This window comes from Salminus brasiliensis, chromosome 1, assembly GCF_030463535.1.
Source record: "Salminus brasiliensis chromosome 1, fSalBra1.hap2, whole genome shotgun sequence".
Taxonomy (NCBI): domain Eukaryota; kingdom Metazoa; phylum Chordata; class Actinopteri; order Characiformes; family Bryconidae; genus Salminus; species Salminus brasiliensis.
In genome coordinates this window covers 6733791-6756453 of record NC_132878.1, presented here as the reverse complement: position 1 = coordinate 6756453, position 22663 = coordinate 6733791, and the positions used below count along the sequence as shown (strand labels likewise).

General features: G+C 40.0%; 1 protein-coding gene across 2 annotated transcripts in view; it reads left to right on the top strand.

Annotated features, from left to right (window-relative positions):
* Positions 1 to 6835: 6835 nt before the first annotated feature.
* fubp3 (far upstream element (FUSE) binding protein 3) overlaps positions 6836 to 22663 on the top strand; it is a 36693-nt gene continuing 20865 nt past the window's right edge. For both annotated transcript variants that reach the window (XM_072694175.1, XM_072694100.1), the window contains exons 1-2: positions 6836 to 7045; positions 19121 to 19232. In XM_072694175.1, the coding sequence (XP_072550276.1) occupies positions 6950 to 7045; positions 19121 to 19232 (208 nt within the window). In that variant the 5' untranslated portion in view covers positions 6836 to 6949. The remainder of the gene's footprint in view (positions 7046 to 19120; positions 19233 to 22663) is intronic.

Sequence of the window (22663 nt, the reverse complement as noted above, 5' to 3'; positions counted from 1 at the left end):
GGGTATTCAATTTGTTGAGTTGATCCTGCGTTTGTTGAAGTAACTGTCTCTACTGTCTACTCAATTTTGGAGAAGCATTGCTGTGAAAATTTGATTGCATTCAATGACAAGAGCATTAGTAAGTTCAGGATGTTGGCTGATCACCACCCTGCCTTACACCAACTCAACCCAAGTCACCCCAAAAGTAGTGGATGGAGCACCATCCATCATTCCAGAGAACACAGTCAGCTCCACTGCTCCACAGCTCAATGCTGGAAGGCCTTATTTCCCTCTAGCCCGTACTCAGTATGGTGGCAGAGGGACTATAAGTGCTATGGTTTGAGTAGAGTTGTAAAAATGCTTATGATAGAAATATAGGCGTAAATTGGATATACAATTTTTTAAATGGACAAAAGTATTGGGACACCTGCTTGTTTATTGTTTCATCTGAAATCAAGGGTATTAAAGTGCAGAGGGACTATAAGTGCTATGGTTTGAGTAGAGTTGTAAAAATGCTTATAATAGAAATATAGGCGTAAATTGAATATAATTTTTTTGTTATATTTTATATATTGACAAGAATATTTACAAATATTTTATTTTTTAGAAAAAAATGCAACTAAATAGCACATTTCTAGATTTTATTTTTAAAAATAGAAACTTTTGATACCGAACTTCAAAATTTATGCACAACCTTACTTCGAAAACATCAGTTTACATAAGTTAATTTGTATAAATTCCCATATTTATTACATACTTTTTTATATAACAAATAATATTTTTTTTTTTACAACTAATATTGTCACAAAGCAGCTTTACAGAAAATTTGCTTCCTCTTCTCCACTTTCTATTTATTCTCCTTCTCGGTTTCAGCAACCAGCATCTCGGTCTCCTTAATTGTAGAATCTTAAAGGTCTGGTTTCTCCTGATCCCAGCCAGATCAATGTCATTACCACCTGACTGAAAAACCTCCAACAGGGTTTAAATAGCCAGCTCGACAGCGTCATTGTCACTATCTGTGTAGTTCTTCACCAGAACCACCCTCACAGTCTGAGCACTGCGCCCAGTCCCATTCGCAGGGTGTGTTCCTGAAGGATCAGCATGGTAGAGTCAGGCAGTATCATCCTTAAACCCCCACAATCAAGGCAGACGTGCTGCAATCTAATGGGTGATGTATTCTGCAGTAACAGAGTAACAGGGTCCTCCACGCGACTTAAATCCAGCGTTTCCAGTTTGTAGTGTGGTCAGTTCACTCTTTTCTTTAAGAAATTAATTAGGTTTTAAGAAAGGAATTGTAACTAAATACAAAGATATTAGCAAATGTCTAGCAAATATTACTATTACATAAATATAATACATGTATGTGCTGCTTTACTGGAGAAAACATTTTACATTAAATTCATTTGTAGGCTTTAATTCAATGTAGATTTAGCTTCAAATGATTGGAAATGTACATTGACTTACTGCATGTGAGGTTTCACAACCTTTTTTATGTTTAATATTTACAGTTTGGGAACAGCACACTATAAATGATTACATCTCCCTATAAAACTGTACAAATTCTTATTTTTCTATTATTACATTTCTATAGGCCCATTCATCATGACATGTCGACACAATGTGAAAAACAACTGCCAGATTTAAATGATGTCAAAAAGTGAAAAATGTTAAATGTTTAAGGTCACTGATGAACAAAATAATAATTAACTTTTAAAAATGTTTAATTTTCAAAAAAGTAATAATTAATAATAAATATTATTTAAAACATAAAAGTTCATTTATAGCAATGCTCAACTTCAAAATATTAATGTTTGATACTAAACTTTAATTACATTCATGTAGTACTTCACTATAGAAGTAACATTTAACATAAAAGTAATCTGACCCAACTTTACTAACTTAATTTAATTTGTAAATTTACTTATTGAAAGTAAGGCAAATGTAACTAAGCTAAATTCAATGGAAGAACTTTGCTTGATAACAGTACACTTAACAACATGTAAGAATATTCTATTATTTTAAACAACAAAGTAATAGTTAACTATAATTAACAATTGTCAGAAAGGTAAATGTAAGAGAATAAAATAAGTAAATAATACTTTAAAAAATTTAGTCCTGACTATAATTTTAAAACATTACCCTGAAATATGAAATGTGTAATGGAGTTTTGTAGTAATTTACTTTAGAACATTAACATGGGCCATAAAATCAATGTGAAAGATTTCCTGATAAACAAACTAATAAGTAACACTAATAAATCGATTTTCAGAAAAGTCATAGAACTAAATAGAAAAATATTCCACATTTTGATGAAATATTACTTCAAAATATTAATGTTTGACTCTGAACTTTATATTGAATCTATGTACAACTTTACTGTATTATATGTTACTGAATTAATTAACTATACTGAATTAATGTAGAATTTGTCACAAAATCCCTGTGTAAACTAAACTTTTATAAACTTTTTAACTCTTAAATTTTATTTGCAAGTTTACTCATTGAAAGTGGGGCAACTGTAACTAACGTAAGCCCAATGTTTACAGTTTACAGTTTAATAAGAGCATATTATAAATAATAACAGTCTAATTTACTACAATGTTGTAAGAGTGTTTGTGTATTTTTGATTAAACTAATATTTTTTTTAAAAGGTGATGTAACAAAGTAGAAACATATTGTACATTTCAATGAAATATTACTTTAAAATATGTTTAATAATGTTTAATTCTAAACTTTATACTGAAACAATGTACAACTAACATTGTTTCATAAAATCCATCTGTAGACTGAACTAAAAAAGTTTACAGTTACAGTTTAGTAAGAGCATATTATAAATAATAACAGTAGACTTTACTACAACGTTGTAAGAGTGTTTATGCATTTTTAAACAAACTAATAAGTAACTTAAATAATTTAGGTTTCAGAAAGGTAAACTAAATAGAAAACACTGCAAATTCCTAACAAACATTACTTAAAAATATTAAATTTTGATATTAAACCTCAGAATTTATTGTGTCAATATCAATTTTTTGATTTGCTGGTCAATCTGTTTTTCATTTCACTGAATACTGTTTAGATTAGTACAGTAGTAGATTTACATATTTGTTTGGATATTGAATATCATTTGTATTCTAAACTGTTTACTCCCAATTTCTTCAGTTTTACTTCTCAGTAAAAGACGTTTATCAGACATTGCTGTTTAAAAATTCCTCTCCTGCAGTTTTTTAGTCTGAAAAACATTTTTCCTGCCTTTCCAGCTTCGCTTTTTGCCCTGCACATTCTGTTTCCCACACCATCCTATATAATTGCACCACTGCTCTCCTAGATTTTCTCATGTCACATACCAGAGACTCGTATTCCATGTAACAAACATTAAAGATGAATGAAATTCAGCAGGCGAGGACCATTTTGCATAAACAGGCTTCAAATTTGTAGCCACTTTGATGCATTTAACGTGTAGCTCTCCCAACACCCGAGACCCTTCCAGATGTTCACGTGTAGATGTTTCCACATGTGCCGTACGGGGAACAAGTCACTGAATGTGTGCGCTGTGCTCGGATCACAACAGCAGGCTGGAATCATGTTCACAGTTCTGCTAGACTGTAGAAATTCTCAAATCTATTATGTTCATTGATTTATTGCAGCGTTTACCTCAGATCTCAATCAGCCTGCTTAGTTTGGTGCCAAGTGACATCGTGAAATGAAAATCCTTGCAAAAAACACATTAATAACAATAGAAAACACTGAGACAGTCTGTCAGTCTGTCTATAATCTGGATGTCATTTGTAATATTGTATATATTATCATTGTCGTGCAAAAATATGCAAATATCTCCAAAATCGTAATTTTGCAGGAGGAGGAAAAAGCTTTTTAACTTTTAATGGAAGTCAATGTAAAAATATATTTATATTATATTAAAATATTTAATTATAATATAATTAAATATTTATATTAAAAATATTTTTAAATATATATACATTTCTATTGGTCCATTCATCATGAAATATGGATACAATGTGAAGAACGACAGCCAGATTTGAATTATGTCAAAAAGGGAAAAATGTGAAAAATTTATATTTAAGGTCATAAAAACCTTATTTCCTTGTCTTTACAGTTTTGACAGTTGTTCTTTACATTACATCAAAACTGTGACAAATGGACCAATAGCAATGCTCCAAACTGACTCTACTCTACTTCTATATACATGACAGGTGAAGTCAAAACAATGACTATCTTCATCCTGTGGAATCTCTGGAAAGGGTGGATCTACATATCAGGCAGCAAATGAACAGTACGTTCTTGAAGGTGATGAAGGTATAAAGCAGGGAAAACTGACAAGTATAAGAATCTGAGACACTTAGCAAGAACCAACTTATGAGGTTCTAGACAATGACTGGGTCAGAACATCTCCAAAACATCAGGCAGGTCTTGTGGGGTGCTCCCCCACAATGCAGAGTGCTCCAGGAAGGGCAACCAGTGATCCAGCAACAGGGTCAAGGGCACCAAAAGCTCACTGATGCTCATGGAGGCCTTGCCCACCTCACAGGACTTAAAGGACCTGCTGTTAACATTAGCTTGTGGGGTCCATGCCTCGAATGCTCAGATCTGCTGTGTTGCACAAGGTGGATCTGCTCAATATTAGGCAGGTGGTACTAATGTTATGGCTGATCGGTGTATATAAATATATATTATTCTGAATTGTATTGATAGTATTGTCGTATCGTGACTAGCAGTAGTTAGCTGAGGCTAGTGGGTTACATCAGGACACAGATTCTGTTTTAAACATTGTATTGTAATGATGGTTTTGACGCTTTAATAATAAACTAAACATTTAAAATATATTTTAAATATATATTAATATTAAATAAATATTTTTTTACATATTCTGTCACAGTTTCTTTTTATTTCTTTTTTAATGTATATGTATAATGTGTTTTTTAATGTGTAATGTATATAAACATTTTAAATATATTCAAAGGCATGCACACCCTACAACACTGGTCTAAACATAGACTGGACAAAAGTACTGGGACACATCTCTTAATCATTGAATTATACACAGGTGTATAAAACCGAGCCTCTAGCCCTGCAGTCGGCCTTCCTTACACACATTAGTGAAAGACTGGTTGGTTCTCCAGCGTGGTTCTGTATGTAATAGGAGACACCACTGCAACAACAAGTCAGCCGGTGAAATTTTCTCCCTCCTAGATCTTCCTCCATCAGCTGTGAGTGGTGTTGTTATTGAACAGTGGAGGCGTTTAGGAGGAACCACAGCAGCTCAGCAAGACCACGTAAAGCTACAGAGCGGGGTCAGGGCCGAGAGCTGAGCTGAGCTCAGTGCAGAAGTCTCCAATAAATGCAGAGCTCCAGACCTGCTGCTGTTAGAGCTGCAAGGGAGGCCCAACTCCATATTAACGCCTATGGGTTTAGAAAGAGTTGTCATGAAGGTGTAATGTGTAGATGTCCCAATACTTTTGTCCATGAAGTGTAAGTTCTTGTGAACCGTAAGTGGCTAGAAGATTACCTCATTTCCAAAAGGTGACAATCTTAATTTGCAGAGGGCTAGGCAGCTGCTTAGAGGAGCCCATGGCTGCGAGGTCAAGGATTTTGGTGGGCCCAAACTTTTGCATGGTGCTCCTTTACTTTATCTTCCTTTCCTCTAAAAATGAACAGAATAACCTTATGCCTTTTGGAGATCCGGTCATCTTCTACACACCTAACTATTCACAGTAACAGGCAATTTGACCAATGGGGCCCAAACTTTTACATGCCTCTGTATTTACATTATTATGTAATGCTATGTATATTATGTAGATGCTAAGTGCTAACTTTCAGTGCCTTGTGCTTATACTGACCAATGACAGTGAAGGTGGATCTATCTATGGATTATGTATGAACTACATTATTACTTTAATAAACTTTAATAAACATTATTATGGCAGGTGATTTCAAATGTCAAAAATTTGTCCAGGGGTGCCCATATTTTTGCATGTCACTGTAATTACAGAATGGTCTTTGCACTTCATGTCTTGTGTACAAAACTATTGTTTTGAATAAACCATCTAAAAACGCCCTTAAATACACATTGCATATGTTATGATGCGTAAAATTAATTATTCATAATAGAGTTATTTTTGGAAACCTTAAGAATGCACGTATTAATGTATGTATGTATGAATAAATTAATCAGTAAAATGAATAAAAAAAATAAATACATAAATCCAAATTCAAAAGTGTTATAAAAATCTGGCCAGACAGCCAGATCTGAATTATGTCAAAAAGTGAAAAATATCAAAAATGATTATTTAAGGTCATAAAAAAACTTATATCCTCATCTTTACAGTTTTGACTATTTTTAGACAATCTTTACAATAAATCAGAACTTTATGATGAATGGACCAATAGCAATGCTCCAAAATGACTGTACTCTAAATACATAAATCCATCGAATAAAATGAAATAAAATTTAAATTTTCATCAAATTTAAAAGTGTTGTAAAAAATAGCGAAATAAAAAAGATCATTTAAAGACGTTTCGTCGATTTAATAAATTGTGTAATTGATTTCTGAAATCGCGAAATTTATTTATTTAAACTTATTAAATAAATGGTTAAATTATAATTAATATAATATATAATTATAATGACTTCTCTAAATATTATTTATTTAATATTTAAGCCCCGTACGTTGTAAAATCGCCCCATTGCAAAACTCCCACACGGTCCTTCCAATATGGCGGCTTCCTCTCCGCGCTCTGGACGAGAACTGAAAGCCCTCTATTAAACCCAGCTGCGGGGTGAGCGCCACCTCTCGCGAGATTTCCGAGCCAGCAACTGCGAAAGGCTACTGATTCCGGGGTCGGTGTGTGTGTGAGTGTGTGTGTGTGTGTTTTCGTACTCGGCTCTCCCCGTTCGCTGTGTGTGTGGTTTTTTTTATTTTTTCTGCCTCGGTGGGGGAGGAGGAGGAGGAGGATGATGATGGCGGAGCTGGTGCAGGGACAGGCCTCGGTGGCTCAGCCTGGGATGAAGGGAGACGGCTTCGCGGACGCGCTCCACCGAGCCAGACAGGTAACAAACACGGGGCTCCGGCGGAGCGGGGCTGCGGCTCGGACCACGGGGGCGACACGCGGCGAGTTGGGGGGGCTTTTTATTTCGGTGAAGCGCAAGTTACTTTTACAAAAAAAGCCCCAGCACAACTCCAGCCCTCCCTCTCTCTCCCCCCTTCCTTTCCCCGGTAGCAAACACACTCCTAACATGCTAACTAACGCACGCACGCTACACGTACCCTACCCTACCCTGCTCTCACGCGCGTGCACTGCTGCTACTACTACTACTACTTCTTCTAATTGTCTCTCTCCCCCTCTATCTCTCTCTCTCTCTCTCCTTCCATATAGTTACCCATAGTTTAACGCACGCGTCGTCGTCGTCTCGTCCTAATGTGAGCGACTAATCCACCAGGCTACACGTACGCACGTTTCCACACACGGCGCAGCTCCACAACGTGACACTTTCGTGCGCACTTTCGTGCACACTTGCGCACATGGTGCACACGGACTCAAAAAGACACGCATCAGCTGCAAAGTGACACTTTAGTGCTCATAGCGACACTTTTGCAACGCGAAGCTACACGTAGCTAGCGTGACACTCCTGTGCAAACACCCCGGGCGCGAGCGAGCGAGCGAGCAAGGGCGCAAGGGCGCGAGCGAGCGAGCTAGCTAGCGAACACGCTACACGCAGCAACTCCAAACGTGTCGAGCCGGAGCGGTGCACGGCAATGCGGGCCAGATCCCGCTCAACAGCGTGGGCTACAAGTTCCCAGTTCGCGTCCAAACACACGCTAGACAACTTTCAGCCCCTTAAAAGCGACTTCCAGGAGCAAAGCCGACCTCAAACACGCCACACGGCAACCTGTTGTTGGAGAAGTTTGAGGGCTAACGCTGGTTAGCGGAGAAGCTAACGCTGCGTGGCCTAGTTTCCGCACATGCGAGCTTCGCGGTTTAAGCGCTAAACGTGGCGATAAACTTCTCTAAACGGGTCGATTCCGGTCGGGAAAATGTGTCGACACCCTTTACACGTAAACACGAGTGTTGTGGACGTGTGTAATCCGTCTGAAAGGGGCAGGGGGTGAAAAGTAGCGTGTTTACGTCGCGGCGAATTTGGCGAGTTAGCGTCCTAACGGGTGCTTAAGCGTCGTCGTGGAGGTTTAACGCGCTGGGAGCCCCAGGAGCTGTCGAAAAGTGTGGCAAAGGCGATGGCCCTGCTGCAATGTGAGCTAACGCCGATTAGCCCGACGTAGCAAGGCCACTGAGGTGAAGTTAGGTAGCTAAGTGAAGTCCGGGCTGATAAGTTTAACGGCGGCTTGAAAGTAGGGCATAAACACGCGTCCAGCAGCTCGGTGTCGTCGAGGCTGGGCGACAGCCATTTCCAGCCGTGCTGCTGTGAGCAAATGGAGTTGCCATAAGTTGACTAGAGGGGGGAAACGTGGGGAAACGTGCTCGAGGCCAAACCATAAGGCCTTGGAAGCTAGTTCTGAACAGAAGTCCCTGCTTGCACACTGTGTGTCCGAATATTTATGGACACCCTTGATGAATGCTGAATGCATTCAGCTACTTTAGGTTGCACCTATTACTGTTGTAGACAAGGAGCTAGCTACTGCCAGTAGAATAGGACCCTGGGCCTAATGCCTAATGCCAGACGTGGACTAGAGGGGTATAAAAGCCCCCACATACCCCCACATACCCCCCCCCCCCTCTCCCCCCAAGCAGCATAGAGCTGTGGAGCTGTGATGGTGCTCCATCCACACTAATGCTCTGGTTGCTGAAAGCAATCATATCCTCACAGCAATGCTCCTCAAATCTAGTAGTAAGCCTTCTTTCCTGGACAGTAGAGATGGTTACTCCAACAATCTCTTTAGTTGAACTACTTGATTTCTGAAGATATGATGAATGCACAAGTGTCCCAATACTTTTGTCCATATAGTCCATAGCTTTGAGATTAGAAATGAGGGTACTTTTGAATAAAAGCTCTTTATATGGCTGTTAAGTGTTTATTTCCTCAGTAAAACTCTAAAATTAGAGGGAATACTAGTAACACTCCTACAGAAAGTGGTGGTGGTGGTGGAGGTTCTCCATCACTGTGTGTGTGCATCATTAGAACATCTCCTCATTGAGTATAGTATTATTTAGAGTTCTCCTCAGATCAACACCTGGTTTGGTGGTAAATCAGGGCTTAATGATGGTAAATCAGGTGAGCTGCTGCTGCTGCTGATGGAGTTGAACACATCCTCCACGCTGTGCTGGCTGGACTGGGGGGCGTCCAGGAGAAACCTGGAGGAACCGAGCTCTGTTCTTCAGACTAGCTCACCATCAAGATCTCACTACTTCCTTCTGTATTTCTATTTTTTACTGTATTTGATTACTTGTACGAGCACGGACCCTTATTGTGGGGGTAAATGGTTAAAATGATCATTCTCACAGGTGCCTAAAAGCTGTGCACAGTGCCGTGTATGGGGAGTTGCACTGTGCGAGGTTGAAGACACTCTTCAGCCATGCTTGCACTTGTTGGACGTGGGTGTTTTGTTGCTGAAATGAGCTTTGATTGCCTTCTCCAACACGTAAAAAACCGTATGTGCTGATTTTATAGCATTAGTGTTGGGGCTTTGCAGGCCTACAGGCTTTAATCTTTATGAAAAGCTATGGGGCTGTAATGTGTGAATGTAGAAAAACAATATTTAGACACTTAAACCATCTTATCTTGATGTTTTAGGGCTGTGAAAAGCACAAGGCACTTCTAAAGGTAGGGATTTTTAGGAATGTAAAAGTAAGAAAGTAGGAGGATATTGAAATAAGAGCTGGTAAAAATATTTGAGTATTTAAACATTAATAATGGTGTTTTGGTAGACCAAATACACCAGAAAATGGCAGATTTAATTTTTTGTGTATAGTTGTGTTTAGCACTTCATCCAATGAAACAGGACTAATTGCAGTTGATATCCAGTTTCTCAGAAAAGGCTTATTTATCACCCAAAAATATAATAATCCCCATCTCTAATTGGAACTATATCCGTATCAGCCAATATTTGCTTAAAATCAATTAATCTACTGATCAGATTTTCTCTGAGTTATCTACTGGTATTTAATTATGTAATTGTACATAATTGCATCTGGAACAGCAGGGCATTTAGTTTATGGTGGTGGATTTCTTGGCCAGGCAAGACCATCACACTACACCAATAAGAGTCCTTGGGCAAGACTCCTAACACTACATTCTCCAAATAGCCAAGAGGCGTAAATGTAAATGTGACTTTGGGCTTCCTAACTAAAACATCTACGTTTTATTCATTTCACAGCGTTTGTAACGCTGCAGAAACAAATGTAATATGCTGATCCAACTGATTTCTACATTTTAATTTCTGGGCTGGTTAAATAATCGCTAAAAACCGGATTGCCTTTTGGTCCAGTTAAAGTAAAGGAATGGGTGTTTATGATTAATACTGGCTGAAGGAACATGCAGTATGGGCATTTGGTGTAAATGGTTTCAGTATATTTGTCTTTAAATAGTTCATTTTACCCAGTAGAAATCTGTTACAAAGACAGGCTTACTGTTTTCTAGGTTAATAGTAGCTTATTTTACTGTAATTGAACAGATTTAAGAACTAAAAGTACTACGAAGATTAGAGCTTCTGAGTGTCCGTTTCAGTCAGTTGCCCTAATTTAAAGACAAACCACTTCTAGATTGAGTATAATGTGCCTTATTAGAGGATAGGCCTACGAACATAAAATTATTCAGTTTTCTACCAGAAAACGGTAGAGGATACGTAATCCGAAGTTCGAATATCGTAGGTTGTAGCGCTGAGTGTTGGCAAGAACCTGGTGATATGATTGTATCATGATACAGGACTTGTGATTTAACCTATTGCATATATCAGTATATTTAAAATCAGTAAGCAAGGCAGTATATTGTGTTTATTTATATAATTTATTACATTTATATTTAATTAAACAAAACATTTACTTATGCTTCTCCAGTCAGAACAGTGCGATCTGAAGAGAACCCGTCTGCCTCCAGTCTTTGCATGTAAACTATTCATTAAAAACGTAGAGTTTTTGAGGTTTGCGCGGTACAGTGTTGCGAAAAGTCACAATACTTTGAAATATCGGTTTTCGTACAGCTCGAGTAGCTTGATCACCCTTCTATTAATAATAAATATTTTATCAATGGCGTCCTGCTTAAAGTTAACTGATAGTAGCTTGTATGTTATGCAATCCCTGCTCGGGGGGTCTTGGGTTGTAAAATCAGGGCGTGTAGAATTGGGTTTACTGAGCATGTGCTAGCTTACTGTCACTAGCAACACATTAGTGCTAAATGTTAGTGCTGCTTAATTTATGCGGCACTAAATATATGTATATCAGACACACCTAGAGCTCAGCTGTGCTTCAGAATGTGAGAATTGTGTAGGGGAATCGGATGAAGCTTTAAGCTTAAATTTGGGGGGTTTAAGGCTGGGCAATATAATATTTTGTACTATTGTGATTCATTTTTATCGTCATGCACAATATACGTTTCTGAGCAGATCGTAGATCGTCCGTGCTTAATGAACACTGCCAATGAGCATTTAAATGCAGAAAGTGTGATTTGTCGTGTTTAACTGATATAGGGCTGCTTTTGCAGTTTAAGAATTTGCTGATATCGATAGTGTTTTGGCTGCATGTCAAAGTATTGCAATAAAAATCATGTATCGCAAAAATTTCTTAAAATATCATGACTTTTACCATATCGCCCAGCCATAACTGAGTGTATCTCAACATCACACACTCGTTCACATGTGTTTTCGTTAGAACACCTTCATTAAAACCAGCAGTTTTGGCCTTTGCCTTTCCAGCACTGGTTTTAAGAGGCTAAAATTGAGTTGCAACCAGAGAAAAAGGTAGTTTTTAGGATTCCTGTTCAGAACCGGCGCAGGGCTGGGTGCTGAGTATTTCTTCCATTAGGGCTGGACAAATTGGTACAAATATCACAATATTTAAAGACATTTTCACAGTACACTAAATTTCTTTTCCCACACTCGTCATCACTGACAAAATAAGTAACTACAGATTCGTAAGAACTACGATTTTAACATTTTCTCCCGCATTATTCCAATGAATCGGCTCTAATTACACTGTTTATAATGAAACCTGCAGTTCATCAGTGTTTTTTAAGCACTGACTATATTCGTGATTATGCTTAGAAAAGAATATTGTGCATCACAACTAGATTTATCATGATATGATAAAAATTCATAATTTTGTCCACCCCCATTTCCCAAGCAATTTAAGCCTAGCTAGCAATAATGCAATGTCTGAGACAGCTGTGCTACTTCAACGATCTCAGTCCTGCTCTAAACAGCAAGGTAGCTAACCTTAATCCACATCACCCTTAAAATGGCCTGGAAAATATAAGTTGCGATCCCTGAAATGCTTGAATAACCCAATAAAAATGATTTTTTTTTTTTTTGCGTTGAAACATTCAGGCCTTACAGTTAAGAGCACTCAAGTACCCGTAGTCACCAGTTTTAATCTGACCTTTTTTGTTTTTGTTCAACTAAAAACTGAATGGGTTTTTTTGGGGGGGTTTCCAGTGGTTCGTCAACTTTGTGTAGCCGTAGTTCAGCTAAACCAGAAAATCGCTGTGAACTTTTACAGCATTGTATTTAAATATTAATCAGATGCTCTTATCTAGAGCTGGTCCCAACGGTTAAGTCCAGATAGCACTGGCAGTATGCCCTATTAGTGGTGTTCTCTTTGGTACTGCAGTGGTTTGTTTTATGTACATGATCATTGGTGTTTGGGTTTGTGACGTTATCCACTGCGCTTTCAGCTGTTTATTTAAAAAAAAAAAAAAGAGGGGAAAACTAAAAGTGACTATGACCCAGACATATTGTAGACTTGTGTTATGTAATTAACTTTTAAATAGAAATCCAGACATTAAAGTCTATTATCACACTATATCAACTTTACAGGAGAAGGAAAACTTTCTAAACTTACAATGGAAGTGTAAAATGATCTCATTTCTAGTCATTTTGGAGCATTTTTATTGGTCCATTCATCATAAAATTTGGAAGTCATTTAAAGAGCAGCTACCATTTTCACATTACGTTACAAAATGATGATGCAAGCTCAACGGTATGACTGTATGCATTGAGCTGTACAGAGGAACTACACTGTAGTTCACTTCACTGCAAACCTTTCAACAATGCTAGTTGGTTTTGGCCTGTAATGTAACTAACCTTCCTTTAAAAGCACAAAAAGCCACGCAGGCTTGTTTACTGACTCGAGGAAAAGGCTGAGTATTGCAGAGGCATCCTGTCAGACCTACCTTTGTAAGAACTGCTTGCATAACACGAAAAACCAGAAGTGCACCAGGCCAGTGATGTCCTCTTTTAGTTCTGTGTATAAGGGTTGGCGATATTGTAGATTCGTAACATGACCAGAGTCGAGATCTTTGCATTTATTATTTCCTTCCTTATTTAATAACTTACAGTAAAAGATGAGATTTTTAAACTGGTTGGAAGCAGCAAAGTAGATTAAAAGTAGGTCATCCTCAGCGCAGGTCTGTGGAAATTGTGATGATAAATTGGCCACTGCGGTGCTGTTTATTGCGATAATGATATTTATCACAATGATTGAAGTAAATGAAACGTCGGCGTATTTCCCAACTCTACTGGAGGGGCTCTGAGAAAAAGCTTCAAGGGTTTTTAGTCCTATTGACTTCTATTGGGTGTAAAGGTGCTTAAATGTTTCGCATCCTGTAATTGAGTAAACTTTAGATTTAGCTGCAAGGAATATCAACCTAATTGAGCAAAATCAGACCATTTATAGAAAGATGTTAAAATACTGGAATCAGCTTTACAGGAGAAGGGGAAAAAAGCTTCAATTGTAATATTATAAGAATTGTGTGTATGTGTGATATATATGTGTGTGTATTTATAATAATTTTTCTGTTTCTATTTATTTTATTTTATTTATTTTTTTTGGAGCTTTTCAATTGGTCCTTTCGTTGTGAAATTGATTAATTGTGCAGAACTGGCAGATTCAAATTGGGTCAAAAAGTGAAAACAGCAAAAAGATACCAAGTTAATAATTGCCACATTGATTTCAGATCATATCAGTTTAACTTTATTTACTTATTTTTTGCAAATAAATCTATATACTGATACCTGGTCATGTAAAGGTGAACTGACAGGGGATTCAAAAACTTCTCAAATGGCAACTTTACAGAAAGAGAAGGAAAAGACTTTTGAGTTTCAGTGAAACGCAACATACAGATATAATTTCTGAGCATTTATATTCATCATAAATTCATCATTTGGGCATAGCAAAGATCAACTGTCAGATTTGCATCCCCAAATTTGCATTGTCAACAAGTGATAAATTGCAGAAGTAGAGAATCGTTGCTCTCCAGTGTAAAAACGTGTATCTCAAATTGACCACTGAATGGAAGTCAGTGTAAAATCAGAGTCTAAGTAAATTTGAGCTTCTTGGTTCTCATACCGCATACGTTTGCTTAATACGGGTAGGTGGGAGGGGGGGGTGCAATCGAACAGGGGATCCCACCGATTCACTAATTATATTTTTTTTAGAAACAATCAATTGATTAATAAGGAAAATATCAGCAGATAAAGTCATGGAACTTATTTTATCTGGAAATATGGTTCAAAAGTGGTCTACCTTACGTTTTACATATCTTTAAGAAAAACCCCTAAAAAAACCCTGTATTAATTCCTTAAAGGATCAGTTGATTTCTGAAATATCATGATACCATCAAAATATTGAGACTCCATAAACCCTGAAAGTTTCATACCCAGCCCCTTTTAAACTAAAATCAGACACAAATGGAGATGCGTGTTTTTTAATTGTGTGTATTTACAGGTTAGAGCTGGGCAATATGGTGATATTTTGTATCATGATAAATTTTATGATATGCTTTACTAAGCATATGGAGGAAACTGTGTGAAGTGATGTTTCATTAGTGTAATTAGACTGGGTTAATCTGATGAAGTTCAGCAGATGTTGAATAAAAATGACTCTTCAGTAATTAGGGAGAGGATCTGAACAGTGGTTTATAAGAATCTCTCTACTGAAGTTTTAGTCTGTGATTTATGTAGTAATTTTGATAAATATCGTGAAAGACTTTAAAAATCGTGATCTAGTATTATTAGCGTATCGCCCAGCTCTAATACAAGTGTATAAAACTTAAGAATGAAGTTTACCCAGAGAATTGTGGGAATTTTGAGCGAGTTTGGATTGCACCTCCAGGTGGTGTAAATACTGGACTGACTTGTTCGGTGGGAGATCTGAAGGTTATTCTCAAAGTTTCCTGAGAATACAAGTGAGCAGAAGCACAGGTGCTGATGCCGGACCCCTGTGGGTGGGTATTAAGTTCTTGTCCTGAACGCTCAGCTGCTGCTGCTCCTTGCAGGCCGGCGGTTTCCTGAAGGCCCGTTCTGTAGAGCAGGCCCGACGGAGTCGTCCGCACATGTAGCCTTTATCAGCTCCGCTGGGAGAAAATAGAACTGGGCAGGAGGCCAGGATCATGGCCCGATTTTACAGCCCGTATGGAAAACGACGTCTCCAAACACAACGTGGCTACTGGTTTACATAAGGAACGCCCCAGGCCTGCTTTATTAGCCCGTTTGCAGTTGGACGCTCTGGTCAGGTGCTATCTCTCTGTGTGTTGTGCCGTGGAGTGCTGGTGTTCAGCGCGGTGCGTGAAGCTTTTGAGAAGTTACATAAGTGCCAGCACAGAGGCAGCACTTCATGCTGTCTCTGCTTTTGAAGCGCAACAGGTTCTCGCAAGGCTGGTAAAAGCTTGTCGCAGTACAACGGGGTTATGCAACGGCGTTGATTATGAAAATGTGCTTTAAACAAGCTCTGCTGGCGTGCCGTGTTCAAAAGGTCTTGCTTAATTACCCTGGAGAAGAATGACAAGAGCACAAGTCACGTCTTATAAACTGTAATCGAGCTTGTTCACAGATCGGGACTCGACGGGGCCTGTTTAAGGCTGTGAGACGTATAAATGGATGTGCAGAGTAGTAGAACTGAGATTACACTGGTGTAATCTGCAGGCCGGTCTTGTAGGGTTCGTTGCTCACGGTTTATTTAACAGATTGTAAGGTAAGACTAAAAAAAGTTCAATAATAAAAATAATGTATGTCCAAAAGTTTGTGGACACCCCTCTGATTAATGCATTCAGCTGCTTTAAGTTGCACCCATTGTTGGTCCCTGTATGAAGTACTGCTAATAGAATGGGGCGTGGGGTAGAGAGGCTTAAAGCCCCCAGCATTGGGAATTGCTGCATAATGAGAGAATTTGCACATTCAGCCCCACTCTGTGATCAGACTTCGGTCTGACTAAACAGAGCTGCGTTTGGCTACCCAGTGTAAACGCATGTGGCTTAATATCGACCTTATCAGGATGCAATCCAGATACGAACGTATGAAGTGAGCAGGGGTAAACTGGGGTCCAGCATCGACTCCCAATACAGCGGAAGGGAAAGGCTCCCCGGATAATCGGTTTCCTTTCTTTGGAAATGTCCCGTTCTGGGTCGTGTACACTATGTGGATTTCACAGTTACCCTGATCCTGGAGGACCCGGTTCCCAGCAGGGTCTAGCGTTGATCCTGCCAATCAGCCCTTTAACAAGCCCTTCCTGAGCTAAAGATGAAGTGCTGGGAGCAGGAAACCACCAAAATAAACAGGACAGGGGGTCTTCCAGTACACCTGGGTTAGGAACTGAAGGGTGACCCTAAAATAAAAAGGTTGATTAGTCCAGATGGCAACGATGGCTAAAAGCTGCTTGTGCTTAAATGGGGGCCACACCTGCCTTTAGGTAGGTAGGTCCATCCAGGAACACGCACTGCCTCACTGCCTGCGTCACAGATGATCACGGGACTCCATTTGACCTCTATTAATAGGGCCCGGGTGCTCACGACCCGGCCTGCGGTGTTCCCTTACACTCACTAACTAGCCCTTTACCGTCTCGGCTCACTTTCTCAGAAATGACGGAAATGCCAATATACCCCTATATGGGGTTCCTGTGCAGCAATACATGTCCAAAAGTTTGTGGACACCTCATCTACTGAATGCATTCTGATGCTTTAAGCTGCTGGACTGGTCCCTGTAGAGAAGTACTGCCACTAGAATAGGACTAAACCGGAGACTGTAGGAAAGTGGATTGGAGGCCCCCCCCCCCCCAACACACACACACACACACACCTTTTGGGACACAGAACTGTGTTCTCTGGAATGATGGATGAATGGTTGGTTGGTGCTCCATACAATACTTTTGGGAGGAGTAAGGGAGTTGGATGAGGAGAGGCCCTCGGTCTCGTCATAGTAATGCTCAGAACCTTCCCTGAACAGTAGAGACGGTTGTTAATGATATTGAATGTGTAGATGTCCAAATACTTTTTATAGAACGCTATATTAACTGTAATTTAGTTCCAGTGTCAGATTAATTAGTGTTTATTTACTTATTTTCATGGTAGTGTATAACACTACGTACTATATAATTATGTAGTATGTAGTGTATTTTGTGCTGTACTGTTCATAAAGGGTGTTTTTTCATTTAAAGTGCTGCATTTATACTAAACACTGATGCACGTCATGAAACTGCTCCAATTTAGGAGTTATTTATTTAAAAAAGTAAAAATGAAAAAAATATTTGATTGTTTTACTCCTCCCCCCCAATGACCACCCCTTCCTAAACACCCCCAGACTGGACAACAAGTGAGCAGTTGTTGGGCCTGAATTCCTCCGGGCCGTGTTTACCACCTCCTGCACTGAGCTGCAGCCATTTCCCTGGGCTGCTGATTTATCCGCACGCTCGCATTGCTGGCATTCCACCCAGCATTCCCCAGAAAGAGGGTTTAGCTTGAGGGAAGAGGTGGAGCGCTCAGCTCTCTCTCTCTCTCTCTCTATCTCGCACTCTGTCTCTACTTCTTCCTCTCTAGCGCTCTACCTCCCCGTCTACCTCTTTCTCTCTTTCTCATGCGCAACCTTCAGCCTTCCCAACCTTCAGCCTCCCCGTCTACACCTCTCGCGCGCTCTCTTTGCCGCTCTGCCCGGCTCACTAAGTTTCTCTTGCGCTCTCGCTCTGCCTCTAGGGTGCTCTCGCTCTGCCTCTAGGGTGCTCTCGCTCTGCCTCTAGGGTGCTCTCGCTCTGCCTCTAGGGTGCTCTCGCTCTGCCTCCAGCTTCTTCTCTCCCCTCGCTCGCGCTCTCTGCCTCACCCTCCTCTCCCCTCGCTCGCCCTCTCTCTGCCTCACCCTCCTCTCCCCTCGCTCGCCCTCTCTCTGCCTCACCCTCCTCTCCCCTCGCTCGCCCTCTCTGTGCCTCACCCTCCTCTCCCCTCTCTGTATAAATATATAAATATTAATTTTCTGCACTCATATGTGCATCAGTGCGTCTCGTGCGGTTTTGAGGAGTGTTGATGTCCTGAAGGTGATGGAAGCCTCTAATTAGGAGGCTCTAATTGTGCAGATTATATTTTTTACGTATTTCTTTTCTTCTCTTTTGCGAAAAAGAGGAAAAAAAGAAAAGCATCAGTCGAGGCCGGGAGGCAGACGTCTCAATTGAGTGTAATTTTCTGAAAGGCTATACTTTTGAATGGAGCCGGGTGGAGCAGGAAGAGGCTGAAGACGTGCGCTCTCTTTTGTGTCTGCTTTCCAGTTAGCGAATGGCAGCCATCTGTGATGGTGAATAGCTGACTGGAGATCGGAAGCAGTGCAGCTTGTCTGAAAAGTGAGCAAACGGTTCGAGCTTTGCAGGCTTTCTGAAACGGTTCGCTCAGAATCGCTGACTCTGAGGCGGAATTGTGTTCTGTACAATACAGGATCTCGGCAGACCTGCTGCTCAGGTTCTTCTGCTTGTTCCTGAAGCTGGGAGATCCTGTATGGGTGCAAATTTAGCTCCTGATTCAGAGAACCGGGGTTACGCAGGTAACCTCCTGCTGTCCTCTACAGGTGCCGTCGTATGTTCTGTAGTAATGCTGATTCCTCAGTGTGTTTGCCATGTGTTTCACATCACTCTTACCAAACTCTCTCTCTCTCTCTCTCTCTCTCTCTCTCTCTCTCTCTCTCTCTCTCTCCTGTTTGATATCTCTCAGATTGCAGCTAAAATGGGGGGAGACCAGATGACTCATCTGAACCACTCCTCGCCTGTTGTCGACCCTTCCCTCTACGGCTATGGAGGGCCGAAACGCTCCCTAGACGAAGGAGGTAAGCCCCATGTCGCACTTGTTAAACACAGAGATTAGGACTAAATTCTGATGCTCTTTTTGAATGAAATCCACAGCATGAAGGGCAGCTGGTGTTTATAGAAGGTATTAGAAGAACAAATTAAGTTTATGACTTAAACACACACACACACACCTCGTAACTCATGTTTTGTCCATTTTATCTTGACGTTATTATTTAAAGAAAACGCTACAGGACAGAAAATAAATATAATAAACCCCCAATAAAAGTGTCTACCTGTAATAAACTCTATATAACATTAGAATAAACCCTAATAAACAGTCAGTGGTCAGTGAGTGTCTACCTGTAATGAACTCTATATAACATTAGAGTAAACCAGCTCGACTGATTTACCTTACGGAAGGACTGTCGGTGTCTGGAGTTCAAAGAGAAGACAACGAACTCTAACTGTGCTCTTTGAACCAACATACACAATATGGTCAAAAGTATTGGGACGCACCTGTCTTATTCGTTCAGTTTAGGTATATAATTCAGTCTCATTGCTACAGGTGTATAAAATAAACCCCCCAGTCATGCAGTCTGCCTTCTTAGACCCATCAGTGAAAGACTGGGAGGTTCTGAAGAGCTCACTGAACTCCAGTGTGGTTCTGTATGTAATGGGAGACACCGCTGCAACAACAAGTCAGCTGGTGGAATTTCCAATTTCCTCCCTCCAGATCTTCCTCGATCAGCTGTGAGTGGTGGTATTGAACAGTGGAGGCTTTAGGAAGCACAGCAGCTCAGCAAGACCACGTAAAGTTCCAGAGCGGGGTCAGGGCCGAGTACAGAAAAGTCTCCAGACCTGCTGCTGTTAGAGCTGATGCCTATGGGTTTAGAATGGGATATCATAAAAACAAGCTCCTGTAGGTGTCCCAATACTTTTGTCCCTTTGTGTCAATAACTTTAATGACCAACAGCATGTGACTGTTCTATAGAGTTTCAGAAGCTAATCCTTTAGCAGTGCCTGTTGTGCGCCGCTGTGTGTGTATATGAGTAACTGTATATATTATCTGTATATACTTTGGAAGATGGCGCCTCAACCCTGTAAGACCTGAACTCGCCGCGCCCCATTTACACTCTGGGCCTTGCAGCCTCTTGGTGTGTTTCTGGCCATCACGCTCTGGCTTTTGCGTATAGGGCTCAGTTGTGTACGTGTGGGTGTAGACGTGTGTGTGTGGCGTAGGCTGTGCGAAAGGCCGAGCTCCTCAGCTTGTCAGAGTGTTATTTCAGGGGGGGATTACACCTCAGAGCACAAAGTACATTAACTGTTAGGCTGCAGCAGAGTCCATGTCATTGTGAGGACAGAGTCATGCTTCCTCTTCTACAACCTTCTGCTGAAGAAACAAACTGTTTGCTTTAAAGCACCGACGGAGGGTTAAAAAAAAAAAACCACACACACACCAGCTTCAAATGCTACAGCGGAGTGCAGTAATTTCAGGAAGTGAGAGGGTTTTATGTGAGCGGCACAGCGAGCGGCAGAGTCAATTCTGAAAGCACACATATGATCTCTTACACACGGTCCTCCTAAAGCAGTCTGCAGGGGGATGCCAAAGCACAGCTTATGTATATCAGTGTATCCCAATAAGAAGCTCAATGTAATGCATAATAATTTTGTAATATAGAAAACATGAGGGTTTGCAGACTCCCTATTGTTGAACATTTAATGTTTCACTCATTTTGTATAAATAGTTTTATATAGCTATATTAGGATATGGAAAAATCTAATCACGATATTTAAAGACGTTTTATGATATTATAATATTTCGGCACGTAGACGAAATGCACCAACAGTGGTACGGTTAGGAAAAAAAATAAATACTCTTCCATGCTGAGTATAAAATATGTATTGTGTACCACAATAACAAATTTATCATGATATGGTTGCCCAGCTTTTGTGTGTTATTTATTATAACTAATATTAATAATAATACAAATATTATAATAATTTTTTATAGATCTGGTTAAAACCAGCAAATTTGTATTTAATTAGGTCTAATTCAGGATTTAGGAATTCCCAGCACCTCCAATCACTAAAACATCTCCAGAAAGGCAGTGTTAAAGGAGAAGGCAAAATGGTTTTTGCTTTGAGAGGAAGTTGTTGTCTAAGTGTTTATTCCAAATAATTTAGAGCATTTCTATTGGTCCATTTATCCACAATTATACAAAACTGTGTGCAGAGCAGCTACAAGGTATTTAGAAGTATTAAACAACTTGTATTTAATGCATTATAAACAGCTTTTGGGACACCTCTTAATCATTGACTTCCAGACCAGCTGTTGGAGCTGCATCAGGGAGACCAACTCCATATTAATGCCTCTGGATTTAGAATGGGGTTTATTAAAGCTCCTGTAGGTGTCCAAATACTTTTGACCCTATAGAGTATAGGGTTTATGTTTAAAGCTTGAATGTTTTTTTGAGAACACACACACACACACACACACATTATGCTATTCAAGATGAACCTCATCCCAAAAGTATTGTATGGAGCTCCATCCATCATTCCAGAGAACACAGTTCTTCCACAGCTCAATGCTGTGGGGGCTTTATACCCCTCTAGCCCACTCCCGACATGGGTTCATGATTATCTGCTCCTCCAGAGAGTCCTACTTTATGGGCATGACTTCTCCAAGGGGACTAGTAGAGACTACCTGTGTGTGCATTTGCACATCTGTGCCAGCAATTGATTAGGAGGGGTGTCCACAAACATTTGGATGCATAGTGTAGAGTCGAGTCTAGGCTAGATGGCTTAGGCTCGTGCTGAGAATCCTATGGTAGCGTGAGGTTGTGGTTTAGGTAGGAAGTTGGCTTTGTAACATTCAGTAAAGACTCTCTGTAGCGGCAGCACACACACACACACATGCGCGCGCACACACACTGAATGCCTTAAGATCCAAAGCCGCTAATATGAATGGAGCAAAACCACCAATGAGGGAAGAGCTGTCGCTGTGAAGGAAGTTCGTACAGTCATCTGATTAAAAGTTGAACGTGAGCAGGGTTCTTGCATGCCCTGCTTCGTGGTGCTGAGTCAGGCGTGTAAAAGGGAAGTGTGTGTGTGTGTGTGTAAGTGTGTGTGCGTGCGCGCGCTTTAGCTTATGCTTATGCTTATGGTTTTGGGAAATGTGCACTAATGTGGCACCACTCTTGCTGGTGCACGATCTCCCTCCACTCTAGAAGAACCACTTTGGTTCTGTTAAGAGCAGTGTTTGTAATGTTGGAGCTCTGTGAGATACATTTGTTAAGATCCATCACATCAATTATCAAGTTTCTTCTTTTTATTATACACTGACCCTCAAAGGAACCACACCAAGGTGTTTTTTTTTATTTTTTTTATTTATTTATTTATTTATTTATTTTGGTTGAGCAAATTTTTAATTATTGCAGACCGAAAACCCTTCCCTTCCAAGAGTTCTTAG